Raw genomic sequence first — 23,642 nt, 5'->3', positions numbered from 1 at the left:
ACGTTACATAAACTTAAATTAATAGCTACTACGTAGGCTAATTTAAATATAGATCTACAACCACTGAGGCTTTTCATAACACACAGACATAGGACTACTCGAAGTTGTGATCTTTCAGAGAGGTACTCACAAACATGGCCATTTCCCATTCATCTCTCATTCATCAGTCCTGATGAAACTAAGAGGGGTGTGATGCTGATGACGCAATAGGTTGGAGGTCTGACCTCGCTCGGATCCGTAACCAATTGATTGTCACTAGTTACAACAGCCACAAATATAAAAACCCCGCCTACTTCTACAATTTATCTTCTTAAAAATCTGATTTTGAACCTAATTCTAACCTTAAAACTAACTTTAACCACACTGCTATACTTATGCATAACCATAACCTTAAATTAAGTCCAAAAATCACATTTTTGTTTTCAATGATTTTTATGACAAAGACAATTTAATTTTGTGGCTGTGGTAACTAGTGACAACCGTCCCAAACACAGCAACAACTCAGCGACAGACATATAGCTAAAATGGCGGCGGAAAACAGCGCCGAATTTCAGGATGATAAAGAAATCCTCATCAACAAGGGTGATGTTCAAGAGGTACAACAAAAGAGCGGAGCTGTCACAGAAAGTACGACTGCCAAACCATCCAAAATGACACTGTATCATTGGACGCAGTCCTTCAGTTCGCAGAAGGTGAGTGTTTCAGAACCATGTCGTAATGGACAGCTCCACAAGGGTATGCGTGGATTGCGTGACTAGGCAAGGTATTGCGACATGCTAATCAAAATAACACTGATATGACAAAATAAATGAAGTTATAGCATCATATAGGCTTTTGCAGCTCCAAAAACGGACTGTAACCAGGCTGTTTTGCTATTTCTACTTGAACAGGAAGCCGGATCTATTGGCCAACATGCACATGGCCTTTCTTACAGCGAAATCCCAGTTCCAAATCAAATCACACGTTATTTATCACATGTGCCAAATACAAAAGCTGTAGAGCTTACAGTGACATGCTAAATACAACAGGTGTAGTAGACCTTACAGTGAAATGCTGAATACAACAGGTGTAGTAGACCTCACAGTGAAATGCTGAATACAACAGGTGTAGTAGACCTCACAGTGAAATGCTGAATACAACAGGTGTAGTAGACCTTACAGTGAAATGCTGAATACAACAGGTGTAGTAGACCTTACAGTGAAATGCTGAATACAACAGGTGAAGTAGACCTTACAGTGAAATGCTGAATACAACAGGTGTAGTAGACCTTACAGTGAAATGCTGAATACAACAGGTGTAGTAGACCTCACAGTGAAATGCTGAATACAACAGGTGTAGTAGACCTCACAGTGAAATGCTGAATACAACAGGTGTAGTAGACCTTACAGGGAAATGCTGAATACAACAGGTGTAGTAGACCTCACAGTGAAATGCTGAATACAACAGGTGTAGTAGACCTTACAGTGAAATGCTGAATTACAACAGGTGTTTCACCTTACAGTGAAATGCTGAATACAACAGGTGTTTCACCTTACAGTGAAATGCTGAATACAACAGGTGTTTCACCTTACAGTGAAATGCTGAATACAACAGGTGTTTCACCTTACAGTGAAATGCTGAATACAACAGGTGTAGTAGACCTTACTGTGAAATGCTGAATACAACAGGTGTAGTAGACCTCACAGTGAAATGCTGAATACAACAGGTGTAGTAGACCTCGCAGTGAAATGCTGAATACAACAGGTGTAGTAGACCTTACAGTGAAATGCTGAATACAACAGGTGTAGTAGACCTCACAGTGAAATGCTGAATACAACAGGTGTAGTAGACCTTACAGCGAAATGCTGAATATAACAGGTGTAGTAGACCTTACAGTGAAATGCTGAATACAACAGGTGTAGTAGACATTACAGTGAAATGCTGAATACAACAGGTGTAGTAGACATTACAGTGACATGCTAAATACAACAGGTGTAGTAGACCTTACAGTGAAATGCTTACTTACAAGCCCATAACCAACAATGCTGTTTTAAGGAAAAATAAAATACAATTATAATAGTCATTCAATTAAGGAGCAGCGGTAAAATAATAGTGAGGCTATATACAGGGTATTACGGTACAGAGTCAATGCGGAGGCTATTTACAGGGTATTACGGTACACAGTCAATGTGGAGGCTATATACAGGGTGTTACGGTACAGAGTCAATGTGGAGGCTATATACAGGGGGTACCGATACAGAGTCAATGTGGAGGCTATATACAGGGTATTACGGTACAGAGTCAATGTGGAGGCTATATACAGGGGGTACCGGTACAGAGTCAATGTGTAGGGGGGGAAATGCAAATTGTCTGGGTAGCCATTTGATTAGATGTTAAGGAGTCTTATGGCTTGGGGGTAGAAGCTGTTTAGAAGCCTCTTGGACCTAGACTTGGCGCTCCGGTACCGCTTGCCGTGCTCTAGCAGAGAGAACAGTCTATGACTAGGGTGGCTGGAGTCTTTGACCATTTTTAGGGCCTTCCTCTGACACCTCCTGGTATAGAGTTCCTGCATGGCAGGAAGCTTGGCCCCAGTGATGTACTGGGCCATATGCACTACCCTCTGTAATGCCTTGCGGTTGGAGGCTGAGCAGTTGCCATACCAGGCTGTGATGCAACCAGTCAGGATGCTTTCGATGGTGCAGCTGAATAACCTTTTGAGGATCTGAGGACCCATGCCAAATCTTTTCCGTCTCCAGGGGAGAAATAGGTTTTTTCGTGCCCTCTTCACGACTGTCTTGGTGTGCTTGGACCATGTTAGTTTGTTGGTGATGTGGACTCTAAGGAACTTGAAGATCTCAACCTGCTCCAATACAGCCCCGTCAAGGAGAATGGGGGCATGCTCGGTCCCCCTTTTCCTGTAGTCCACAATCATCTCCTTAGTCTTGATCACATTGAGGGAGAGGTTGTTATCCGGGCACCAAACGGTCAAATCTCTGACCTCCTCCCTATAGACTGTCTCGTCGTTGTCAGTGATCAGGACAACCACTGTTGTGTCATCAGCAAACTTAATGATGGTGTTGGAGTCATGCCTGGTCGTGCAGTCATGAGTGAACAGGGAGTACAGTAGGGGACTGAGCACGCACCCCTGAGGGGCCCCTGTGTTGAGGATCAACGTGGAGGATGTGTTGTTACCTACCCTTACCACCTGGAAGTCCAGGATCCAGTTGCAGAGGGAGGTGTTTAGTCCCAGGGTTCTTAGCTTAGTGATTAGCTTTTAGGGCACTATGGTGTTGAACACTGAGCTGTAGTCAATGAATAGCATTCTCACATAGGTGTTCCTTTTGTCTAGGTGGGGAAGGGCAGTATGGAGTGCAATAGAGATTGCATCATCTGTGGATCTTTTGGGGCAGTATGCAAATTGGAGTGGATCTAGGGTTTCTGGGATAATGGTGTTGATGTGAGCCATGACCAGCCTTTCAAAGCATTTCATGGCTACAGACGTGAGTGCTACAGGTCGGTGGTCATTTAGGCAGGTTACCTTTGTGTTCTTGAGCACAGGGAATATGGTGTTCTGCTTGAAACATGTTGGTATTACAGACTCAGACAGGGAGAGGTTGAAAATGTCAGTAAAGACACTTGCCAGTTGTTCAGCGCATGCTCAGCGTACACGTCCTGGTAATCTGTCTGGCCCTGTGTTCTTGTGAATGTTGACCTGTTTAAAGGTCTTACTCACATCGGCTACAGAGAGCGTGATCACACAGCCGCCCAGAACAGCTGATGCTCTCATGCATGGTTCAGTGTTACTTGCCTCAAAGCGAGCATAAAAGTAATTTAGCTCGTCTGGTTGGCCCGTGTCACTGGGCAGCTCGCGGCTGTGCTTTCCAATGTAGTCTATCCATATGCTTTGAAGTCCACAGTCCCATCATAGAGAATTCTTTGATGTCCTACTCCAGGTTCATAATGACATGTCACAAGTGTAAGGGTATTATAGGTGAAGCTGTATTGTATTGTAGCTGTATTGTATTGTAGCTGTATTGTAGGTGTAGCTGTATTGTAGGTGGAACTGTATTGTATTGGAGCTGTATTGTATTGTAGCTGTATTGTATTGGAGCTGTATTGTATTGTAGCTGTATTGTAGGTGGAACTGTATTGTATTGGAGCTGTATTGTATTGTAGCTGTATTGTAGGTGGAGCTGTATTGTAGGTGTAGCTGTATTGTAGGTGTAGCTGTATTGTAGGTGGAACTGTATTATAGGTGTAGCTGTAATTGTAGGTGGAACTGTGTTGTATTGGAGCTGTATTGTAGCTGTATTGTATTGTAGCTGTATTGTATTGGAGCTGTATTGTATTGTAGCTGTATTGTATTGGAGCTGTATTGTATTGGAGCTGTATTGTATTGTAGCTGTATTGTAGGTGGAGCTGTATTGTAGGTGTAGCTGTATTGTAGGTGTAGCTGTATTGTAGGTGGAACTGTATTATAGGTGTAGCTGTAATTGTAGGTGGAACTGTGTTGTATTGGAGCTGTATTGTAGCTGTATTGTATTGTAGCTGTATTGTATTGTAGCTGTATTGTAGGTGGAGCTGTATTGTAGGTGTAGCTGTGTGGTGGAACTGTGTTGTATTGGAGCTGTATTGTAGCTGTATTGTATTGTAGCTGTATTGTAGCTGTATTGTATTGTAGCTGTATTGTAGGTGGAGCTGTATTGTAGCTGTATTGTAGGGGTAGCTGTATTGTAGGTGGAACTGTATTGTAGCTGTATTGTAGGGGTAGCTGTATTGTAGGTGGAACTGTATTGTATTGGAGCTGTATTGTATCTGTATTGTAGGTGGAGCTGTATTGTAGGTGGAGCTGTATTGTAGCTGTATTGTAGCTGTATTGTAGGTCGAGCTGTATTGTAGCTGTATTGTAGCTGTATTGTAGGTGGAGCTGTATTGTAGCTGTATTGTAGGTGGAGCTGTATTGGAGCTGTATTGTATTGTAGCTGTATTGTAGGTGGAGCTGTATTGTAGGTGGAGCTGTATTGTATTGGAGCTGTATTGTAGGTGTAGCTGTATTGTAGGTGGAACTGTATTGTAGGTGGAACTGTATTGTAGGTGTAGCTGTATTGTAGGTGTAGCTGTATTGTAGGTGGAGCTGTATTGTATTAGAGCTGTATTGTAGGTGTATCTGTATTGTAGGTGGAACTGTATTGTATTGGAGCTTTATTGTAGCTGTATTGTAGATGGAGCTGTATTGTAGCTGTATTGTAGGTGTAGCTGTTTTGTAGCTGTATTGTAGGTGTAGCTGTATTGTAGGTGTAGCTGTATTGTATTGTAGCTGTATTGTATTGTAGCTGTATTGTAGCTGTATTGTAGCTGTATTGTATTGTAGCTGTATTGTAGGTGGAGCTGTATTGTAGGTGGAGCTGTATTGTAGGTGGAGCTGTATTGTAGGTGTATTGTAGCTGTATTGTAGGTGGAGCTGTATTGTAGGTGGAGCTGTATTGTATTGGAGCTGTATTGTAGGTGGAGCTGTATTGTAGGTGGAGCTGTATTGCAGGCGGAGCTGTATTGTAGGTGGAACTGTATTGTAGCTGTATTGTATTGTAGCTGTATTGTAGGTGGAGCTGTATTGTATTGGAGCTGTATTGTAGGTGGAGCTGTATTGTAGGTGGAGCTGTATTGTATTGGAGCTGTATTGTAGCTGTATTGTATTGTAGCTGTATTGTAGGTGGAGCTGTATTGTAGGTGGAGCTGTATTGTAGCTGTATTGTAGGTGGAGCTGTATTGTAGCTGTATTGTAGGTGGAGCTGTATTGTAGGTGTAGCTGTATTGTATTGTAGCTGTATTGTATTGTAGCTGTATTGTAGCTGTATTGTATTGTAGCTGTATTGTATTGTAGCTGTATTGTAGGTGGAGATGTATTGTAGGTGGAGCTGTATTGTAGGTGGAGCTGTATTGTATTGGAGCTGTATTGTATTGGAGCTGTATTGTAGGTGGAGCTGTATTGTAGGTGGAGCTGTATAAAAGTAATTTAGCTCGTCTGGTTGGCCCGTGTCACTGGGCAGCTCGCGGCTGTGCTTTCCAATGTAGTCTATCCATATGCTTTGAAGTCCACAGTCCCATCATAGAGAATTCTTTGATGTCCTACTCCAGGTTCATAATGACATGTCACAAGTGTAAGGGTATTATAGGTGAAGCTGTATTGTATTGTAGCTGTATTGTATTGTAGCTGTATTGTAGGTGTAGCTGTATTGTAGGTGGAACTGTATTGTATTGGAGCTGTATTGTATTGTAGCTGTATTGTATTGGAGCTGTATTGTATTGTAGCTGTATTGTAGGTGGAACTGTATTGTATTGGAGCTGTATTGTATTGTAGCTGTATTGTAGGTGGAGCTGTATTGTAGGTGTAGCTGTATTGTAGGTGTAGCTGTATTGTAGGTGGAACTGTATTATAGGTGTAGCTGTAATTGTAGGTGGAACTGTGTTGTATTGGAGCTGTATTGTAGCTGTATTGTATTGTAGCTGTATTGTATTGGAGCTGTATTGTATTGTAGCTGTATTGTATTGGAGCTGTATTGTATTGGAGCTGTATTGTATTGTAGCTGTATTGTAGGTGGAGCTGTATTGTAGGTGTAGCTGTATTGTAGGTGTAGCTGTATTGTAGGTGGAACTGTATTATAGGTGTAGCTGTAATTGTAGGTGGAACTGTGTTGTATTGGAGCTGTATTGTAGCTGTATTGTATTGTAGCTGTATTGTATTGTAGCTGTATTGTAGGTGGAGCTGTATTGTAGGTGTAGCTGTATTGTAGGTGGAACTGTGTTGTATTGGAGCTGTATTGTAGCTGTATTGTATTGTAGCTGTATTGTAGCTGTATTGTATTGTAGCTGTATTGTAGGTGGAGCTGTATTGTAGCTGTATTGTAGGGGTAGCTGTATTGTAGGTGGAACTGTATTGTAGCTGTATTGTAGGGGTAGCTGTATTGTAGGTGGAACTGTATTGTATTGGAGCTGTATTGTATCTGTATTGTAGGTGGAGCTGTATTGTAGGTGGAGCTGTATTGTAGCTGTATTGTAGCTGTATTGTAGGTCGAGCTGTATTGTAGCTGTATTGTAGCTGTATTGTAGGTGGAGCTGTATTGTAGCTGTATTGTAGGTGGAGCTGTATTGGAGCTGTATTGTATTGTAGCTGTATTGTAGGTGGAGCTGTATTGTAGGTGGAGCTGTATTGTATTGGAGCTGTATTGTAGGTGTAGCTGTATTGTAGGTGGAACTGTATTGTAGGTGGAACTGTATTGTAGGTGTAGCTGTATTGTAGGTGTAGCTGTATTGTAGGTGGAGCTGTATTGTATTAGAGCTGTATTGTAGGTGTATCTGTATTGTAGGTGGAACTGTATTGTATTGGAGCTTTATTGTAGCTGTATTGTAGATGGAGCTGTATTGTAGCTGTATTGTAGGTGTAGCTGTTTTGTAGCTGTATTGTAGGTGTAGCTGTATTGTAGGTGTAGCTGTATTGTATTGTAGCTGTATTGTATTGTAGCTGTATTGTAGCTGTATTGTAGCTGTATTGTATTGTAGCTGTATTGTAGGTGGAGCTGTATTGTAGGTGGAGCTGTATTGTAGGTGGAGCTGTATTGTAGGTGTATTGTAGCTGTATTGTAGGTGGAGCTGTATTGTAGGTGGAGCTGTATTGTATTGGAGCTGTATTGTAGGTGGAGCTGTATTGTAGGTGGAGCTGTATTGCAGGCGGAGCTGTATTGTAGGTGGAACTGTATTGTAGCTGTATTGTATTGTAGCTGTATTGTAGGTGGAGCTGTATTGTATTGGAGCTGTATTGTAGGTGGAGCTGTATTGTAGGTGGAGCTGTATTGTATTGGAGCTGTATTGTAGCTGTATTGTATTGTAGCTGTATTGTAGGTGGAGCTGTATTGTAGGTGGAGCTGTATTGTAGCTGTATTGTAGGTGGAGCTGTATTGTAGCTGTATTGTAGGTGGAGCTGTATTGTAGGTGTAGCTGTATTGTATTGTAGCTGTATTGTATTGTAGCTGTATTGTAGCTGTATTGTATTGTAGCTGTATTGTATTGTAGCTGTATTGTAGGTGGAGATGTATTGTAGGTGGAGCTGTATTGTAGGTGGAGCTGTATTGTATTGGAGCTGTATTGTATTGGAGCTGTATTGTATTGGAGCTGTATTGTAGGTGGAGCTGTATTGTAGGTGGAGCTGTATTGTATTGTAGCTGTATTGTAGGTGGAGCTGTATTGTAGGTGGAGCTGTATTGTAGGTGGAGCTGTATTGTAGGTGGAGCTGTATTGGAGCTGTATTGTAGCTGTATTGTAGGTGGAGCTGTATTGTAGGTGGAGCTGTATTGTAGGTGGAGCTGTATTGTAGGTGGAGCTGTATTGTATTGGAGCTGTATTGTAGGTGGAGCTGTATTGTAGGTGTATTGTAGCTGTATTGTAGGTGGAGCTGTATTGTATTGGAGCTGTATTGTAGGTGGAGCTGTATTGTATTGGAGCTGTATTGTATTGTATCTGTATTGTAGGTGGAGCTGTATTGTAGGTGGAGCTGTATTGTAGGTGGAGCTGTATTGTATTGGAGCTGTATTGTAGGTAGAGCTGTATTGTAGCTGTATTGTAGGTGTAGCTGTATTGTATTGTAGCTGTATTGTATTGTAGCTGTATTGTAGCTGTATTGTAGGTGGAGCTGTATTGTAGGTGGAGCTGTATTGTATTGTAGCTGTATTGTATTGGAGCTGTATTGTAGCTGTATTGTAGGTGGAGCTGTATTGTATTGGAGCTGTATTGTATTCGAGCTGTATTGTAGGTGGAGCTGTATTGTATTGTAGCTGTATTGTAGCTGTATTGTAGGTGGAGCTGTAATGTATTGGAGCTGTATTGTATTGTAGCTGTATTGTAGCTGTATTGTATTGTAGCTGTATTGTAGTTGGAGCTGTTTTGTAGGTGGAGCTGTATTGTAGGTGGAGCTGTATTGTAGGTGGAGCTGTATTGTAGGTGGAGCTGTATTGTAGGTGTATTGTAGCTGTATTGTATTGTAGCTGTATTGTAGGTGGAGCTGTATTGTATTGTAGCTGAATTGTAGGTAGAGCTGTATTGTAGCTGTATTGTAGGTGTAGCTGTATGGTTTTGTAGCTGTATTGTAGGTGGAGCTGTATTGTATTGTAGCTGTATTGTATTGTAGCTGTATTGTAGCTGTATTGTAGGTGGAGCTGTATTGTATTGTAGCTGTATTGTATTGTAGCTGTATTGTAGCTGTATTGTAGGGGGAGCTGTATTGTATTGGAGCTGTATTGTATTGTAGCTGTATTGTAGGTGGAGCTGTATTGTATTGTAGCTGTATTGTATTGTAGCTGTATTGTAGCTGTATTGTAGGTGGAGCTGTATTGTATTGGAGCTGTATTGTATTGGAGCTGTATTGTATTGGAGCTGTATTGTAGGTGGAGCTGTATTGTAGGTGGAGCTGTATTGTAGGTGGAGCTGTATTGTAGGTGGAGCTGTATTGTAGCTGTATTGTATTGTAGCTGTATTGTATTGGAGCTGTATTGTATTGGAGCTGTATTGTAGGTGGAGCTGTATTGTAGGTGGAGCTGTATTGTAGGTGGAGCTGTATTGTAGCTGTATTGTATTGGAGCTGTATTGTATTGGAGCTGTATTGTATTGGAGCTGTATTGTATTGGAGCTGTATTGTAGGTGTAGCTGTATTGTAGGTGGAGCTGTATTGTATTGTAGATGTATTGTATTGTAGCTGTATTGTAGGTGGAGCTGTATTGTATTGTAGATGTATTGTATTGTAGCTGTATTGTATTGGAGCTGTATTGTATTGGAGCTGTATTGTATTGGAGCTGTATTGTAGGTGGAGCTGTATTGTAGGTGGAGCTGTATTGTATTGTAGCTGTATTGTAGGTGGAGCTGTATTGTAGGTGGAGCTGTATTGTAGGTGGAGCTGTATTGTAGGTGGAGCTGTATTGGAGCTGTATTGTAGCTGTATTGTAGGTGGAGCTGTATTGTAGGTGGAGCTGTATTGTAGGTGGAGCTGTATTGTAGGTGGAGCTGTATTGTATTGGAGCTGTATTGTAGGTGGAGCTGTATTGTAGGTGTATTGTAGCTGTATTGTAGGTGGAGCTGTATTGTATTGGAGCTGTATTGTAGGTGGAGCTGTATTGTATTGGAGCTGTATTGTATTGTATCTGTATTGTAGGTGGAGCTGTATTGTAGGTGGAGCTGTATTGTAGGTGGAGCTGTATTGTATTGGAGCTGTATTGTAGGTAGAGCTGTATTGTAGCTGTATTGTAGGTGTAGCTGTATTGTATTGTAGCTGTATTGTATTGTAGCTGTATTGTAGCTGTATTGTAGGTGGAGCTGTATTGTAGGTGGAGCTGTATTGTATTGTAGCTGTATTGTATTGGAGCTGTATTGTAGCTGTATTGTAGGTGGAGCTGTATTGTATTGGAGCTGTATTGTATTCGAGCTGTATTGTAGGTGGAGCTGTATTGTATTGTAGCTGTATTGTAGCTGTATTGTAGGTGGAGCTGTAATGTATTGGAGCTGTATTGTATTGTAGCTGTATTGTAGCTGTATTGTATTGTAGCTGTATTGTAGTTGGAGCTGTTTTGTAGGTGGAGCTGTATTGTAGGTGGAGCTGTATTGTAGGTGGAGCTGTATTGTAGGTGGAGCTGTATTGTAGGTGTATTGTAGCTGTATTGTATTGTAGCTGTATTGTAGGTGGAGCTGTATTGTATTGTAGCTGAATTGTAGGTAGAGCTGTATTGTAGCTGTATTGTAGGTGTAGCTGTATGGTTTTGTAGCTGTATTGTAGGTGGAGCTGTATTGTATTGTAGCTGTATTGTATTGTAGCTGTATTGTAGCTGTATTGTAGGTGGAGCTGTATTGTATTGTAGCTGTATTGTATTGTAGCTGTATTGTAACTGTATTGTAGGGGGAGCTGTATTGTATTGGAGCTGTATTGTATTGTAGCTGTATTGTAGGTGGAGCTGTATTGTATTGTAGCTGTATTGTATTGTAGCTGTATTGTAGCTGTATTGTAGGTGGAGCTGTATTGTATTGGAGCTGTATTGTATTGGAGCTGTATTGTATTGGAGCTGTATTGTAGGTGGAGCTGTATTGTAGGTGGAGCTGTATTGTAGGTGGAGCTGTATTGTAGGTGGAGCTGTATTGTAGCTGTATTGTATTGTAGCTGTATTGTATTGGAGCTGTATTGTATTGGAGCTGTATTGTAGGTGGAGCTGTATTGTAGGTGGAGCTGTATTGTAGGTGGAGCTGTATTGTAGCTGTATTGTATTGGAGCTGTATTGTATTGGAGCTGTATTGTATTGGAGCTGTATTGTATTGGAGCTGTATTGTAGGTGTAGCTGTATAGTAGGTGGAGCTGTATTGTATTGTAGATGTATTGTATTGTAGCTGTATTGTAGGTGGAGCTGTATTGTATTGTAGATGTATTGTATTGTAGCTGTATTGTATTGGAGCTGTATTGTATTGGAGCTGTATTGTATTGGAGCTGTATTGTAGGTGGAGCTGTATTGTAGGTGGAGCTGTATTGTAGGTGGAGCTGTATTGTAGCTGTATTGTATTGGAGCTGTATTGTATTGGAGCTGTATTGTAGGTGGAGCTGTAGTGTAGGACAGCTGTATTGTAGGTGTAGCTGTATTGTAGGTGGAGCTGTAGTGTAGGACAGCTGTATTGTAGGTGGAGCTGTATTGTATTGGAGCTGTATTGTAGGGCTTCTGATTATTATAGAGAAGGGTCTGGTGTGTATTGCAGGTGTGCCTGGGCCGTAGTTTAGAAAGATGTGATGCTGCTGAGTGGGGATGTTGCTCATTTGAATTGTGTTGTCCTGTGCTTAGAAATATAATCTCATTCTAGATCTGTCAATCTATGTACATGAGTCTGGCCATAGCAGAGAAGGGACTGAGCTGTGCATCTTAACTAACTGTGATGTGACTGTCCTGTCTAGGTGTGTCTAGATGTAGCTGTGCTGTGACTGTCCTGTCTAGGTGCGTCTAGATGCACCTGTGCTGTGACTGTCCTGTCTAGGTGTTCCTAGATGTAGCTGTGCTGTGACTGTCCTGTCTAGGTGTTCCTAGATGTAACTGTGCTGTGACTGTCCTGTCTAGATGCACCTGTGCTGTGACTGTCCTGTCTAGGTGTGTCTAGATGTAGCTGTGCTGTGACTGTCCTGTCTAGGTGCGTCTAGATGCACCTGTGCTGTGACTTTCCTGTCTAGGTGTTCCTAGATGTAGCTGTGCTGTGACTGTCCTGTCTAGGTGTTCCTAGATGTAGCTGTGCTGTGACTGTCCTGTCTAGGTGTTCCTATATGTAACTGTGCTGTGACTGTCCTGTCTAGATGCACCTGTGCTGTGACTGTCCTGTCTAGGTGTGTCTAGATGTAGCTGTGCTGTGACTGTCCTGTCTAGGTGTTCCTAGATGTAACTGTGCTGTGACTGTCCTGTCTAGATGTAACTGTGCTGTGACTGTCCTGTCTAGGTGTTCCTAGATGTAACTGTGCTGTGACTGTCCTGTCTAGATGCACCTGTGCTGTGACTGTCCTATCTAGGTGTAACTGTGCTGTGACTGTCCTGTCTAGGTGCGTCTGGCCATAGCAGAGAAGGGACTGATCTGTGAGGAGTATGATGTCAGTCTGCCTCTTAGTGAACACAACGAGCCCTGGTTCATGAGACTGAACCCGGCAGGAGAGGTACCAGTCCTCGTCCACAATGACAACGTCATCACAGACCCTGTTCAGATCATGGACTATCTAGACCAGAACTTCAGAGATGGCAAGTAACTGACCCCTGACCCCTGACACCTAACCCTAACGCCTAACCCTTAATCCTAAAACCCCTAACCCTTAACCCCTAACCTTAGGACTAGGGTGACTGGGCAACCCATTAGGTGTTCCCCCTAAAACACGTGAACAACCCCCAAAGTGTCAATGTATAATCCTATATTATAATCATTTAATCCCTGATCAAATTGACACATGGATTTTCAGTGCTCAGTTTTGTTCCCCTTTTTATTGCATCCCTGCCTCCACTCTCAACATCCCTGCCTCCACTCTCAACATCTCTGCCTCCACTCTCAACATCCCTGCCTCAACATCCCTGCCTCCACTCTGAACATCCCTGCCTCCACTCTCAACATCTCTGCCTCCACTCTCAACATCCCTGCCTCCACTCTGAACATCCCTGCCTCCACTCTCAACATCCCTGCCTCCACTCTCAACATCCCTGCCTCCACTCTCAACATCCCTGCCTCCACTCTCAACATCCCTGCCTCCACTCTCAACATCCCTGCCTCCACTCTCAACATCCCTGCCTCCACTCTCAACATCCCTGCCTCCACTCTGAACATCCCTGCCTCCACTCTCAACATCCCCGCCTCCACTCTCAACATCCCTGCCTCCACTCTCAACATCCCTGCCTCCACTCTCAACATCCCTGCCTCCACTCTCAACATCCCTGCCTCCACTCTCCACATCCCTGCCTCCACTCTCCACATCCCTGCCTCCACTCTCCACATCCCTGCCTCCACTCTCAACATCCCTGCCTCCACTCTGAACATCCCTGCCTCCACTCTCAACATCCCCGCCTCCACTCTCAACATCCCCGCCTCCACTCTCCACATCCCTGCCTCCACTCTCAACATCCCTGCCTCCACTCTCAACATCCCTGCCTCCACTCTCAACATCCCTGCCTCCACTCTACCAGCTGTTCATTTTGGTCTTTTGTTCTTCCTCATTATTATTGTTATTGTTATTATTATTATTATAATAATTGTTATTGTTGTTATTGCTGTTATTATTATTATTATTATTATTGTTATTATTGTTATTATTATTATTATTATTATTATTATTATTATTATTGTTATTGTTATTGTTATTATTATTATTATTATTGTTATTATTGTTATTATTATTGTTGTTGTTGTTGTTGTTGTTGTGGTTTTTATTGTTATTATTATCTTCATTATTATTAGTATTGTTGTTATTGTTATTATTATTGTTATTATTGTTATTATTATTATCATTATCATTATTAGTGTTATTTTCCTCTTTGCTCATTGTTTTCATTCACTATTATCAGTTTCATTTTGTTCCCCTGTTGTCTTGGTGTAAATGGATCCATCTCATGTTGTTCAGCCTAGTCTACTGCAGATAAGAGGGGATATTCTGGTAAGCATACGGAGAGGAGAGGAGCGCTTTTATTGATTTGTCTGAAAATTATGTCTCAAATACAAGCACATATATAATTGTATTTGACAAACACTTTTCAAATAAATCAAAATGTAGTATTAATTCAACTTGCCCATGCCTAATGGCAATACCTTTTGCAGGTTCACACTTTGAATTAATTGTCTGTCTCTATATTCAGACAAAACAGAAGAATAACCTTTGTCTCATTGTTTCCCAAACCTCTCCTCCAGTACCCTCAGCCAGCCCACTTCATTGATTTATTCTAGAACTAACACAACTCATTTAAATGGTCATCAAGCCCTTCATTAGTTGAATCTGCAGTGCTACTGTACTTCTGGGACATATCAACTAACCGGGCCGGCTGTGGGTACTGCTGGAGAGGTTTGGGTACTGCTGGAGAGGTTTGGGTACTGCTGGAGAGGTTTGGGTACTGCTGGAGAGCTTTGGGTATTGCTGGAGAGGTTTGGGTGCTGCTGGAGAGGTTTGGGTACTGCTGGAGAGGTTTGGGTAATGCTGGAGAGGTTTGGGTACTGCTGGAGAGGTTTGGGTACTGCTGGAGAGGTTTGGGTACTGCTGGAGAGGTTTGGGTACTGTTGGAGAGGTTTGGGTACTGCTGGAGAGGTTTGGGTACTGCTGGAGAGGTTTGGGTAATGCTGGAGAGGTTTGGGTACTGCTGGAGAGGTTTGGGTACTGCTGGAGAGGTTTGGGTAATGCTAGAGAGGTTTGGGTACTGCTGGAGAGGTTTGGGTACTGCTGGAGAGGTTTGGGTAATGCTTGAGAGGTTTGGGTAATGCTGGAGAGGTTTGGGTAATGCTGGAGAGGTTTGGGTACTGCTGGAGAGGTTTGGGTAATGCTGCTTCGTTATAGTTATCTTGTTCATTAACCATCTCTGTTTCTCCGTTCTTTGTCCCTTTTGTATGTCTGTAGAGGGAACTGCTAAGCTGATCCCCGAGGAAGGCAGTATGTACTACCACAGAGTCCAGCACTACAGAGAACTACTGGACTCTCTACAGATGGACGCCTATACACACGGCTCCATACTCCACCCAGAGATCACCGTGGACTCACACATCCCAGCCTACGCCACCACACGTATACGAGGTGAGACGCGCACGCACACACACACGCACACGCACACACACACACACACTAACTTCCGTGGTATATTGGGGGTATAATAATGACGTGGTTGTATTTGTGTGTGACAGCACAGATTGGGAACACAGAGTCGGAGCTGAAGAAGCTAGCGGAGGAAAACCCAGAGCTAAAAGAGGCCTATATGGCTAAAACGAGGCGTTTAAAGGTACAGTGGCATGACTCAAATCCACATGCCTCTTTTACTACTCCTTTTCAACCTGGAACTGTTTACCATCTCTGCATGATGTCATGAAAGCCTAAACGCCCAGTTTCCCTCCGTTTGTAGCACAAGCTGTTTGACCATGACAACATGAAGTATCTTAAGAAGATTCTGGATGAGTTGGAGAAAGTTCTGGACCAGGTTGAGACAGAGCTACAGAGGAGAGCAGAAGAGACACCAGGTAGGTATTACACTGGGGAAGGTTCTGGACCAGGTTGAGACAGAACTATAGAGGAGACACCAGGTAGGTATTACACTGGGGAAGGTTCTGGACCAGGTGGAGGAGACATCAGGTAGGTATTACACTGGGGAAAGTTCTGGACCAGGTTGAGACAGAGCTACAGAGGAGAGCAGAGGAGACACCAGGTAGGTATTACACTGGGGAAGGTTCTGGACCAGGTGGAGGAGACACCAGGTAGGTATTACACTGGGGAAGGTTCTGGACCAGGTGGAGACAGAACTACAGAGGAGACGTCAGGTAGGTATTACACTGGGGAAGGTTCTGGACCAGGTGGAGACAGAACTACAGAGGAGACGTAAGGTAGCATACAGGAGAAGGTTCTGGACCAGGTGGAGGAGACGTCAGGTAGCATACATGAGAAGGTTCTGGACCAGGTGGAGGAGACATCAGGTAGCATACAGGAGAAGGTTCTGTACCAGGTGGAGGAGACACCATGCAGCATACAGGAGAAGGTTCTGGACCAGGTGGAGGGGACATCAGGTAGCATACAGGAGAAGGTTCTGGACCAGGTGGAGGAGACATCAGGTAGCATACAGGAGAAGGTTCTGGACCAGGTGCAGGAGACATCAGGTAGCATACAGGAGAAGGTTCTGGACCAGGTGGAGGAGACATGAACCAGGTGGAGGAGACACCAGGCAGCATACAGGAGAAGGTTCTGGACCAGGTGGAGGAGACATCAGGTAGCATACAGGAGAAGGTTCTGAACCAGGTGGAGGAGACACCAGGCAGCATACAGGAGAAGGTTCTGGACCAGGTGGAGGAGACACCAGGTAGCATACAGGAGAAGGTTCTGAACCAGGTGCAGGAGACATCAGGTAGCATACAGGAGAAGGTTCTGGACCAGGTGGAGGAGACATCAGGTAGCATACAGGAGAAGGTTCTGGACCAGGTGGAGGAGACACCAGGCAGCATACAGGAGAAGGTTCTGGACCAGGTGGAGGGGATGTCAGGTAGCATACAGGAGAAGGTTCTGGACCAGGTGGAGGAGACACCAGGTAGCATACAGGAGAAGGTTCTGGACCAGGTGGAGGAGACACCAGGTAGCATACAGGAGAAGGTTCTGGACCAGGTGGAGGAGACACCAGGTAGCATACAGGAGAAGGTTCTGGACCAGGTGGAGGAGACGTCAGGTAGCAGACAGGAGAAGAGATGAATACACCTTTATAATTGACACAACTGTTTTAAGACAGAAGACACTGTACAAAATCTTCTTCCTCTTCTTCTTTCCACCAGAGGAGGGCAGTAGTCAGTCGTGGCTGTGTGGAGAGTTCTTCAGCATGGCCGACGTCTCCCTGGCTGTCACCCTGCACCGCCTCAAGTTCCTGGGGCTTTCCCGCCGTTACTGGGGCAACGGGAACCGCGGCAACCTGGAGGCCTACTATGAGCGTGTCCTGGAGCGCCCGTCCTTCCGGAGGGTTCTGGGTCACGTAAACAACATCCTGATCTCGGCCGTGCTACCCGCCGCGTTCCGGGTGGCGAAGCAACACGTGCCGGCGTTCGTTGGCACCACGCTGCTCATAGGCATCCTGGGAGGAGCCACGTACCTGGCCTTCCTTTACCTGAAGACCAGGATGTTAATTACCAGGTGGTAGAGGTGAGAGAGAGAGAGAGAGAGAGAGATGGGAAGAGAGTGGCAGGGACAGAGAGAGAGAGAGAGGCAGGGACACAGAGAGAGAGAGAGAGAGAGAGAGAGAGAGAGAGGCAGGGACAGAGAGAGAGAGAGATGGACAGAGAGAGAGAGAGAGAGTTGGGAAGAGAGGCAGGGACAGAGAGAGAGAGAAAGAGGCAGGGAAAGCGAGAGAGAGAGAGAGAGAGAGAGAGAGAGAGAGAGAGAGATGGGAAGAGAGAGGCAGGGACAGAGAGAGAGAGAGAGAGAGAGAGAGATGGGAAGAGAGAGGCAGGGACAGAGAGAGAGAGAGAGAGAGAGAGAGAGAGAGAGAGAGAGAGAGAGAGATGGGAAGAGAGAGGCAGGGACAGAGAGAGAGAGAGAGAGAGAGAGATGGGAAGAGAGAGGCAGGGACAGAGAGAGAGAGAGAGAGAGAGAGAGAGAGAGAGAGAGAGAGAGAGAGAGAGATGGGAAGAGAGAGGCAGGGACAGGGACAGAGAGAGAGAGAGAGAGAGAGAGAGAGATGGGAAAAGAGAGGCAGGGAAGGAGAGAGAGAGAGAGATGGGAAGAGAGAGGCAGGGAAGGAGAGAGAGATATGCTTAAACCCAGAATGGGTTGCTTTACTCTGTAACACACAGCTACCATTGCCCATTGCTGTCAGTACATTGTGGTGCAGTGGATTGTCCATAAACCATAGACACAATAGAATATAACTTTATTGAATATAACTTTATTGTTCACATAATGTGGACATTTCTCTTTGCCGTGTTGCTCATTGCATTATTTAATAGGCCAAATATGCTTTTTCAGTCATCTTTAGTTTGTGTGTCAGATTGTCAGTTGAGTCTGTGGTTCCTCCTGCCTTCTGACAGCTTGGCTTTGTCAGTTGAGTCTGTGCTTCCTCCTACCTTCTGACAGCTTGGCTTTGTCAGATGAGTCTGTGGTTCCTCCTGCCTTCTGACAGCTTGGCTTTGACAGTTGAGTCTGTGGTTCCTCCTACCTTCTGGTAGCTTGTCAGTTCTTTGCTTGGTTATACAGTATATTAACAGTTTATTTACAAAAGGCTTTATCCACACATACATTTTTCACATTTGTGTTTTTTCATCAGAAGTGATTGCTTATGGGTACCTTGATGTGTGTGTAAAATATGACTGTTCTGAGAGGTTTCATGCATAGGTTTTAGATGTGTATAAAAATGTGTGTGTGTGTTTTTTGCAAAATGCTCATTTATCCACGATTTGCTGCCGTGTCCTGTCTTGTCCTGATGAAATTAAACAGCTTTTTTCACTTGATTCAGAACTAATATCAACGGTTTACTTTGTATCTCTCTCTCTCTCTCTCTGCACCTCTCTCTCTGCACCTCTCTCTCTCTCTCTCTGCACCTCTCTCTCTCTCTCTCTGCACCTCTCTCTCTCTCTCTCTCTCTCTCTCTCTCTCTCTCTCTCTCTGCACCTCTCTCTCTCTGCACCTCTCTCTCTCTGCACCTCTCTCTTTCTCTGCACCTCTCTCTTCCCATCTCTCTCTCTCTCTCTCTCTCTCTCTCTCTCTGCCCCTCTCTCTTTTCTTCACTTTGTCAGAATGGTAACCTGAATTCCCAGTGTCTTGATTGCATTCGATATCCATTAGTCTACCTCCCTCCCTTCTGCTCCCTCCCTCCTGCTCCCTCCCTCCAAGCCCCTAACAGTCTACCCAGGCAAATCCACAAGCCCCGACTAGTCTACCCAGGTAAATCCACAAGCTCCTAACAGTCTACCCAGGTAAATCAACAAGCCCCGACTAGTCTACCCAGGCATATCAACAAGCCCCTAACAGTCTACCCAGGTAAATCCACAAGCCCAACTAGTCTACCCAGGTAAATCAACAAGCCCCTAACAGTCTACCCAGGCGTATCAACAAGCCCCGACTAGTCTACCCAGGCAAATCCACAAGCCCCTAACAGTCTACCCAGGTAAATCAACAAGCCCCGACTAGTCTACCCAGGCATATCAACAAGCCCCTAACAGTCTACCCAGGTAAATCCACAAGCCCAACTAGTCTACCCAGGTAAATCAACAAGCCCCTAACAGTCTACCCAGGCGTATCAACAAGCCCCGACTAGTCTACCCAGGCAAATCCACAAGCCCCTAACAGTCTACCCTGGTAAATCCACAAGCCCCGACTAGTCTACCCTGGTAAATCCACAAGCCCCGACTAGTCTACCCAGGTAAATCAACAAGCCCCTAACAGTCTACCCAGGTAAATCAACAAGCCCTGGTCTACAGGTATCCTAACAGGGCTTTGAATCCAATCAGCCTCTGGACAGTCTGTGGCCTGCCTGACTGACTGGACTGTGTCCTCCTTCCCTTCTGCTACACACATGTGCACACGTGTGTGTGTGTGTGTGTGTTATATGTCTACTGTGAGACGGGAAAAACATATAGAACACCCGGGAAATGTTTGATTGACACATGGAAGGAAAATCCACATATGATCTGTACAAGAAAAGCAGTCTTATAACGTAAACTCACCCCATTCCGTACAAATGTGCTCAACCGCGACATTCAAACGAGGCAGCAAAGACATCTAAATGGGACTGTAGCGACTGTGTTGACGTCAAAATCGGGGGCGTGAACTACGTTTCTATTCAAGTGTTGATTGACATGGTAATGGACCTATAGTATTGGAGAAAAGTTGAAAAAAACCTTTCGTTACATAGTGGCATGTCATGTCGTAACGTACAGCATAAAGCAACTATTTCTGTCTTACAATCTCTCTCCACCAGGTGGAGCACTTCTCTCATCCTTTAGAAACAAGACATGGACAGTGACGGGAGTAAGGGGGGGGATACCTAGTCATTTTTTGCGTCATCATTGCATGCGATCATGACTCTCAAAAGCCGCTGTTCACTTCTGAAGATCACTTTAGCCCCGCCCTAAAAACCCGATTCAAACCTTCCAATAGGGTTAGGGTTAGGGGTTAGGGTTAGGGTTAGGGTTAGGGGTTAGGGTTAGGGGTTAGGGTTAGAGTTAGGGTTAGGGTTAGGGTTAGAGTTAGGGTTAGGGTTAGGGTTAGGGGTTAGGGGTTAGGGTTAGGGTTAGGGTTAGGGGTTAGGGGTTAGGGTTAGGGGTTAGGGTTAGGGTTAGAGTTAGGGTTAGGGTTAGGGTTAGGGTTAGGGTTAGGGGTTAGGGTTAGGTATGTAATGACACATTATATAAACTCTTTATAGTGTTTTATTTACAGTTTAGAGGCGATAAGGTGATAAGTTGGACAGTCGAGTGAAAAAAAAGCCGTTTCCCCAAACGACATCTCCTCTCCTTCTCACTATCACGCATTAGTTTCACTTCCTCACCTGCCATTTTTAAACAGACCCAACGGGGCTCATTTTCTTCTTCAATTATGCAGAACCGGGCAGCGTGTAGGTCATGTAATTGATTCTGTTGGAAAAGGGGAGAAATTGTGCTATACAATGGTATTGACAAAACATAGAAACATACAAAGCAAACTATGGTCAGGGTGTGACATACAGTTGATCTGGAAGTATTACGTTGTTTGGCCGCTAAAATAAGGGCAATTATACGGACCAAGGCGATGTAGAAAAGTGAATGAGTTTACGTTTTGTATTCTACAGTGTCACATTGCAAAGAGTAAATCTGTGATTCTCATTTTCAAATGAATAACATTGTTTTTGGCCTGAGTATCTGATGTTTCTATGATATTCTTAGAAATACAGTGCATTGCGAAAGTATTCGGCCCCCTTGAACTTTGCGACCTTTTGCCACATTTCAGGCTTCAAACATAAAGATATAAAACTGTATTTTTTTGTGAAGAATCAACAACAAGTGGGACACAATCATGAAGTGGAACGACATTTATTGGATATTTCAAACTTTTTTAACAAATCAAAAACTGAAAAATTATTCAGCCCCCTTAAGTTAATACTTTGTAGCTCCACCTTTTGCTACGATTACAGCTGTAGGTCGCTTGGGGTATGTCGCTATCAGTTTTGCACATCGAGAGACTGAATTTTTTCCCATTCCTCCTTGCAAAACAGCTCGAGCTCAGTGAGATTGGATGGAGAGCATTTGTGAACAGCAGTTTTCAGTTCTTTCCACAGATTCTCGATTGGATTCAGGTCTGGACTTTGACTTGGCCATTCTAACACCTGGATATGTTTATTTTTGAACCATTCCATTGTAGATTTTGCTTTATGTTTTGGATCATTGTCTTGTTGGAAGACAAATCTCCGTCCCAGTCTCAGGTCTTTTGCAGACTCCATCAGGTTTTCTTCCAGAATGGTCCTGTATTTGGCTCCATCCATCTTCCCATCAATTTTAACCATCTTCCCTGTCCCTGCTGAAGAAAAGCAGGCCTACTTGCACATCATCATCTGCACATCTATCACTCCAGTGTTAATCCTAAATTGTAATTATTTCGCCTCTATGACCTATTTATTGTCTTTACCTCCCTACTCTTCTACGTTTGCACACACTGTAGATAGATGTTTCTATTGTGTTATTGACTGTACGTTTGTTTATGTGTAACTCTGTGTTGTTGTTTGTGTCACACTACTTTGCTTTATCTTGGCCAGGTCACAGTTGTAAATGAGAACTTGTTCTCAACTGGCCTACCTGGTTAAATAAAGGTGTTCTCAACTGGCCTACCTGGTTAAATAAAGGTGTTCTCAACTAGCCTACCTGGTTAAATAAAGGTGTTCTCAACTAGCCTACCTGGTTAAATAAAGGTGTTCTCAACTAGCCTCCCTGGTTAAATAAAGGTGTTCTCAACTAGCCTACCTGGTTAAATAAAGGTGTTCTCAACTAGCCTACCTGGTTAAATAAAGGTGTTCTCAACTAGCCTACCTGGTTAAATAAAGGTGAAATAAAAAAAGAAAAATAAAATCTCACACTACTTGACCTTAGTTCAGTGTGTTGTTCAACCTCATACTACTTGACCTTAGTTCAGTGTGTTGTTCAACCTCATACTACTTGACCTTAGTTCAGTGTGTTGTTCAACCTCATACTACTTGACCTTAGTTCAGTGTGTTGTTCAACCTCACACTACTTGACCTTAGTTCAGTGTGTTGTTCAACCTCACACTACTTGACCTTAGTTCAGTGTGTTGTTCAACCTCATACTACTTGACCTTAGTTCAGTGTGTTGTTCAACCTCACACTACTTGACCTTAGTTCAGTGTGTTGTTCAACCTCATGCTACTTGACCTTAGTTCAGTGTGTTGTTCAACCTCACACTACTTGACCTTAGTTCAGTGTGTTGTTCAACCTCATACTACTTGACCTTAGTTCAGTGTGTTGTTCAACCTCACACTACTTGACCTTAGTTCAGTGTGTTGTTCAACCTCACACTACTTGACCTTAGTTCAGTGTGTTGTTCAACCTCATACTACTTGACCTTAGTTCAGTGTGTTGTTCAACCTCATACTACTTGACCTTAGTTCAGTGTGTTGTTCAACCTCACACTACTTGACCTTAGTTCAGTGTGTTGTTCAACCTCACACTACTTGACCTTAGTTCAGTGTGTTGTTCAACCTCATACTACTTGACCTTAGTTCAGTGTGTTGTTCAACCTCACACTACTTGACCTTAGTTCAGTGTGTTGTTCAACCTCATGCTACTTGACCTTAGTTCAGTGTGTTGTTCAACCTCACACTACTTGACCTTAGTTCAGTGTGTTGTTCAACCTCATACTACTTGACCTTAGTTCAGTGTGTTGTTCAACCTCACACTACTTGACCTTAGTTCAGTGTGTTGTTCAACCTCACACTACTTGACCTTAGTTCAGTGTGTTGTTCAACCTCATACTACTTGACCTTAGTTCAGTGTGTTGTTCAACCTCATACTACTTGACCTTAGTTCAGTGTGTTGTTCAACCTCACACTACTTGACCTTAGTTCAGTGTGTTGTTCAACCTCACACTACTTGACCTTAGTTCAGTGTGTTGTTCAACCTCACACTACTTGACCTTAGTTCAGTGTGTTGTTCAACCTCATACTACTTGACCTTAGTTCAGTGTGTTGTTCAACCTCACACTACTTGACCTTAGTTCAGTGTGTTGTTCAACCTCATACTACTTGACCTTAGTTCAGTGTGTTGTTCAACCTCACACTACTTGACCTTAGTTCAGTGTGTTGTTCAACCTCATACTACTTGACCTTAGTTCAGTGTGTTGTTCAACCTCACACTACTTGACCTTAGTTCAGTGTGTTGTTCAACCTCACACTACTTGACCTTAGTTCAGTGTGTTGTTCAACCTCA

At 43.7% G+C, this 23,642-nt stretch overlaps 1 protein-coding gene across 2 annotated transcripts; it reads left to right on the top strand.

Annotated features, from left to right (window-relative positions):
• Positions 1-514: 514 nt before the first annotated feature.
• On the top strand, positions 515-17,390 carry LOC139420580 (ganglioside induced differentiation associated protein 1). Of its 2 annotated transcripts, XM_071170766.1 has the most exons (7): positions 515-692; positions 12,578-12,770; positions 15,116-15,289; positions 15,397-15,491; positions 15,612-15,686; positions 15,872-15,911; positions 17,020-17,390. In XM_071170766.1, the coding sequence occupies exons 1-7, from the start codon at positions 525-527 to the stop codon at positions 17,376-17,378; spliced, it is 1,104 nt and encodes a 367-aa protein (XP_071026867.1). In that variant the 5' UTR covers positions 515-524; the 3' UTR covers positions 17,379-17,390. The 2 variants fall into 2 exon arrangements, with proteins under 2 accessions (XP_071026867.1, XP_071026866.1); XM_071170765.1 differs by lacking the exon at positions 15,872-15,911 and having other exon boundaries at positions 15,612-15,726.
• Positions 17,391-23,642: the final 6,252 nt, after the last annotated feature.

Source organism: Oncorhynchus clarkii, chromosome 11 (genome assembly GCF_045791955.1).
Source record: "Oncorhynchus clarkii lewisi isolate Uvic-CL-2024 chromosome 11, UVic_Ocla_1.0, whole genome shotgun sequence".
NCBI lineage: Eukaryota > Metazoa > Chordata > Actinopteri > Salmoniformes > Salmonidae > Oncorhynchus > Oncorhynchus clarkii.
This window is presented reverse-complemented; position numbering and strand designations above follow the sequence as displayed.

What these genes read in the sequence shown, in the direction of transcription:
- LOC139420580 (XM_071170766.1), top strand. Translation starts at nt 525, where the DNA reads ATGGCGGCGGAAAACAGCGCCGAATTTCAGGATGATAAAGAAATCCTC. An exon ending in AGTCCTTCAGTTCGCAGAAG is followed by an intron (nt 693 to 12,577) that starts GTGAGTGTTTCA and finishes TGTCCTGTCTAG; the next exon opens with GTGCGTCTGGCCATAGCAGA. An exon ending in GAGAGCAGAGGAGACACCAG is followed by an intron (nt 15,912 to 17,019) that starts GTAGGTATTACA and finishes TCTTTCCACCAG; the next exon opens with AGGAGGGCAGTAGTCAGTCG.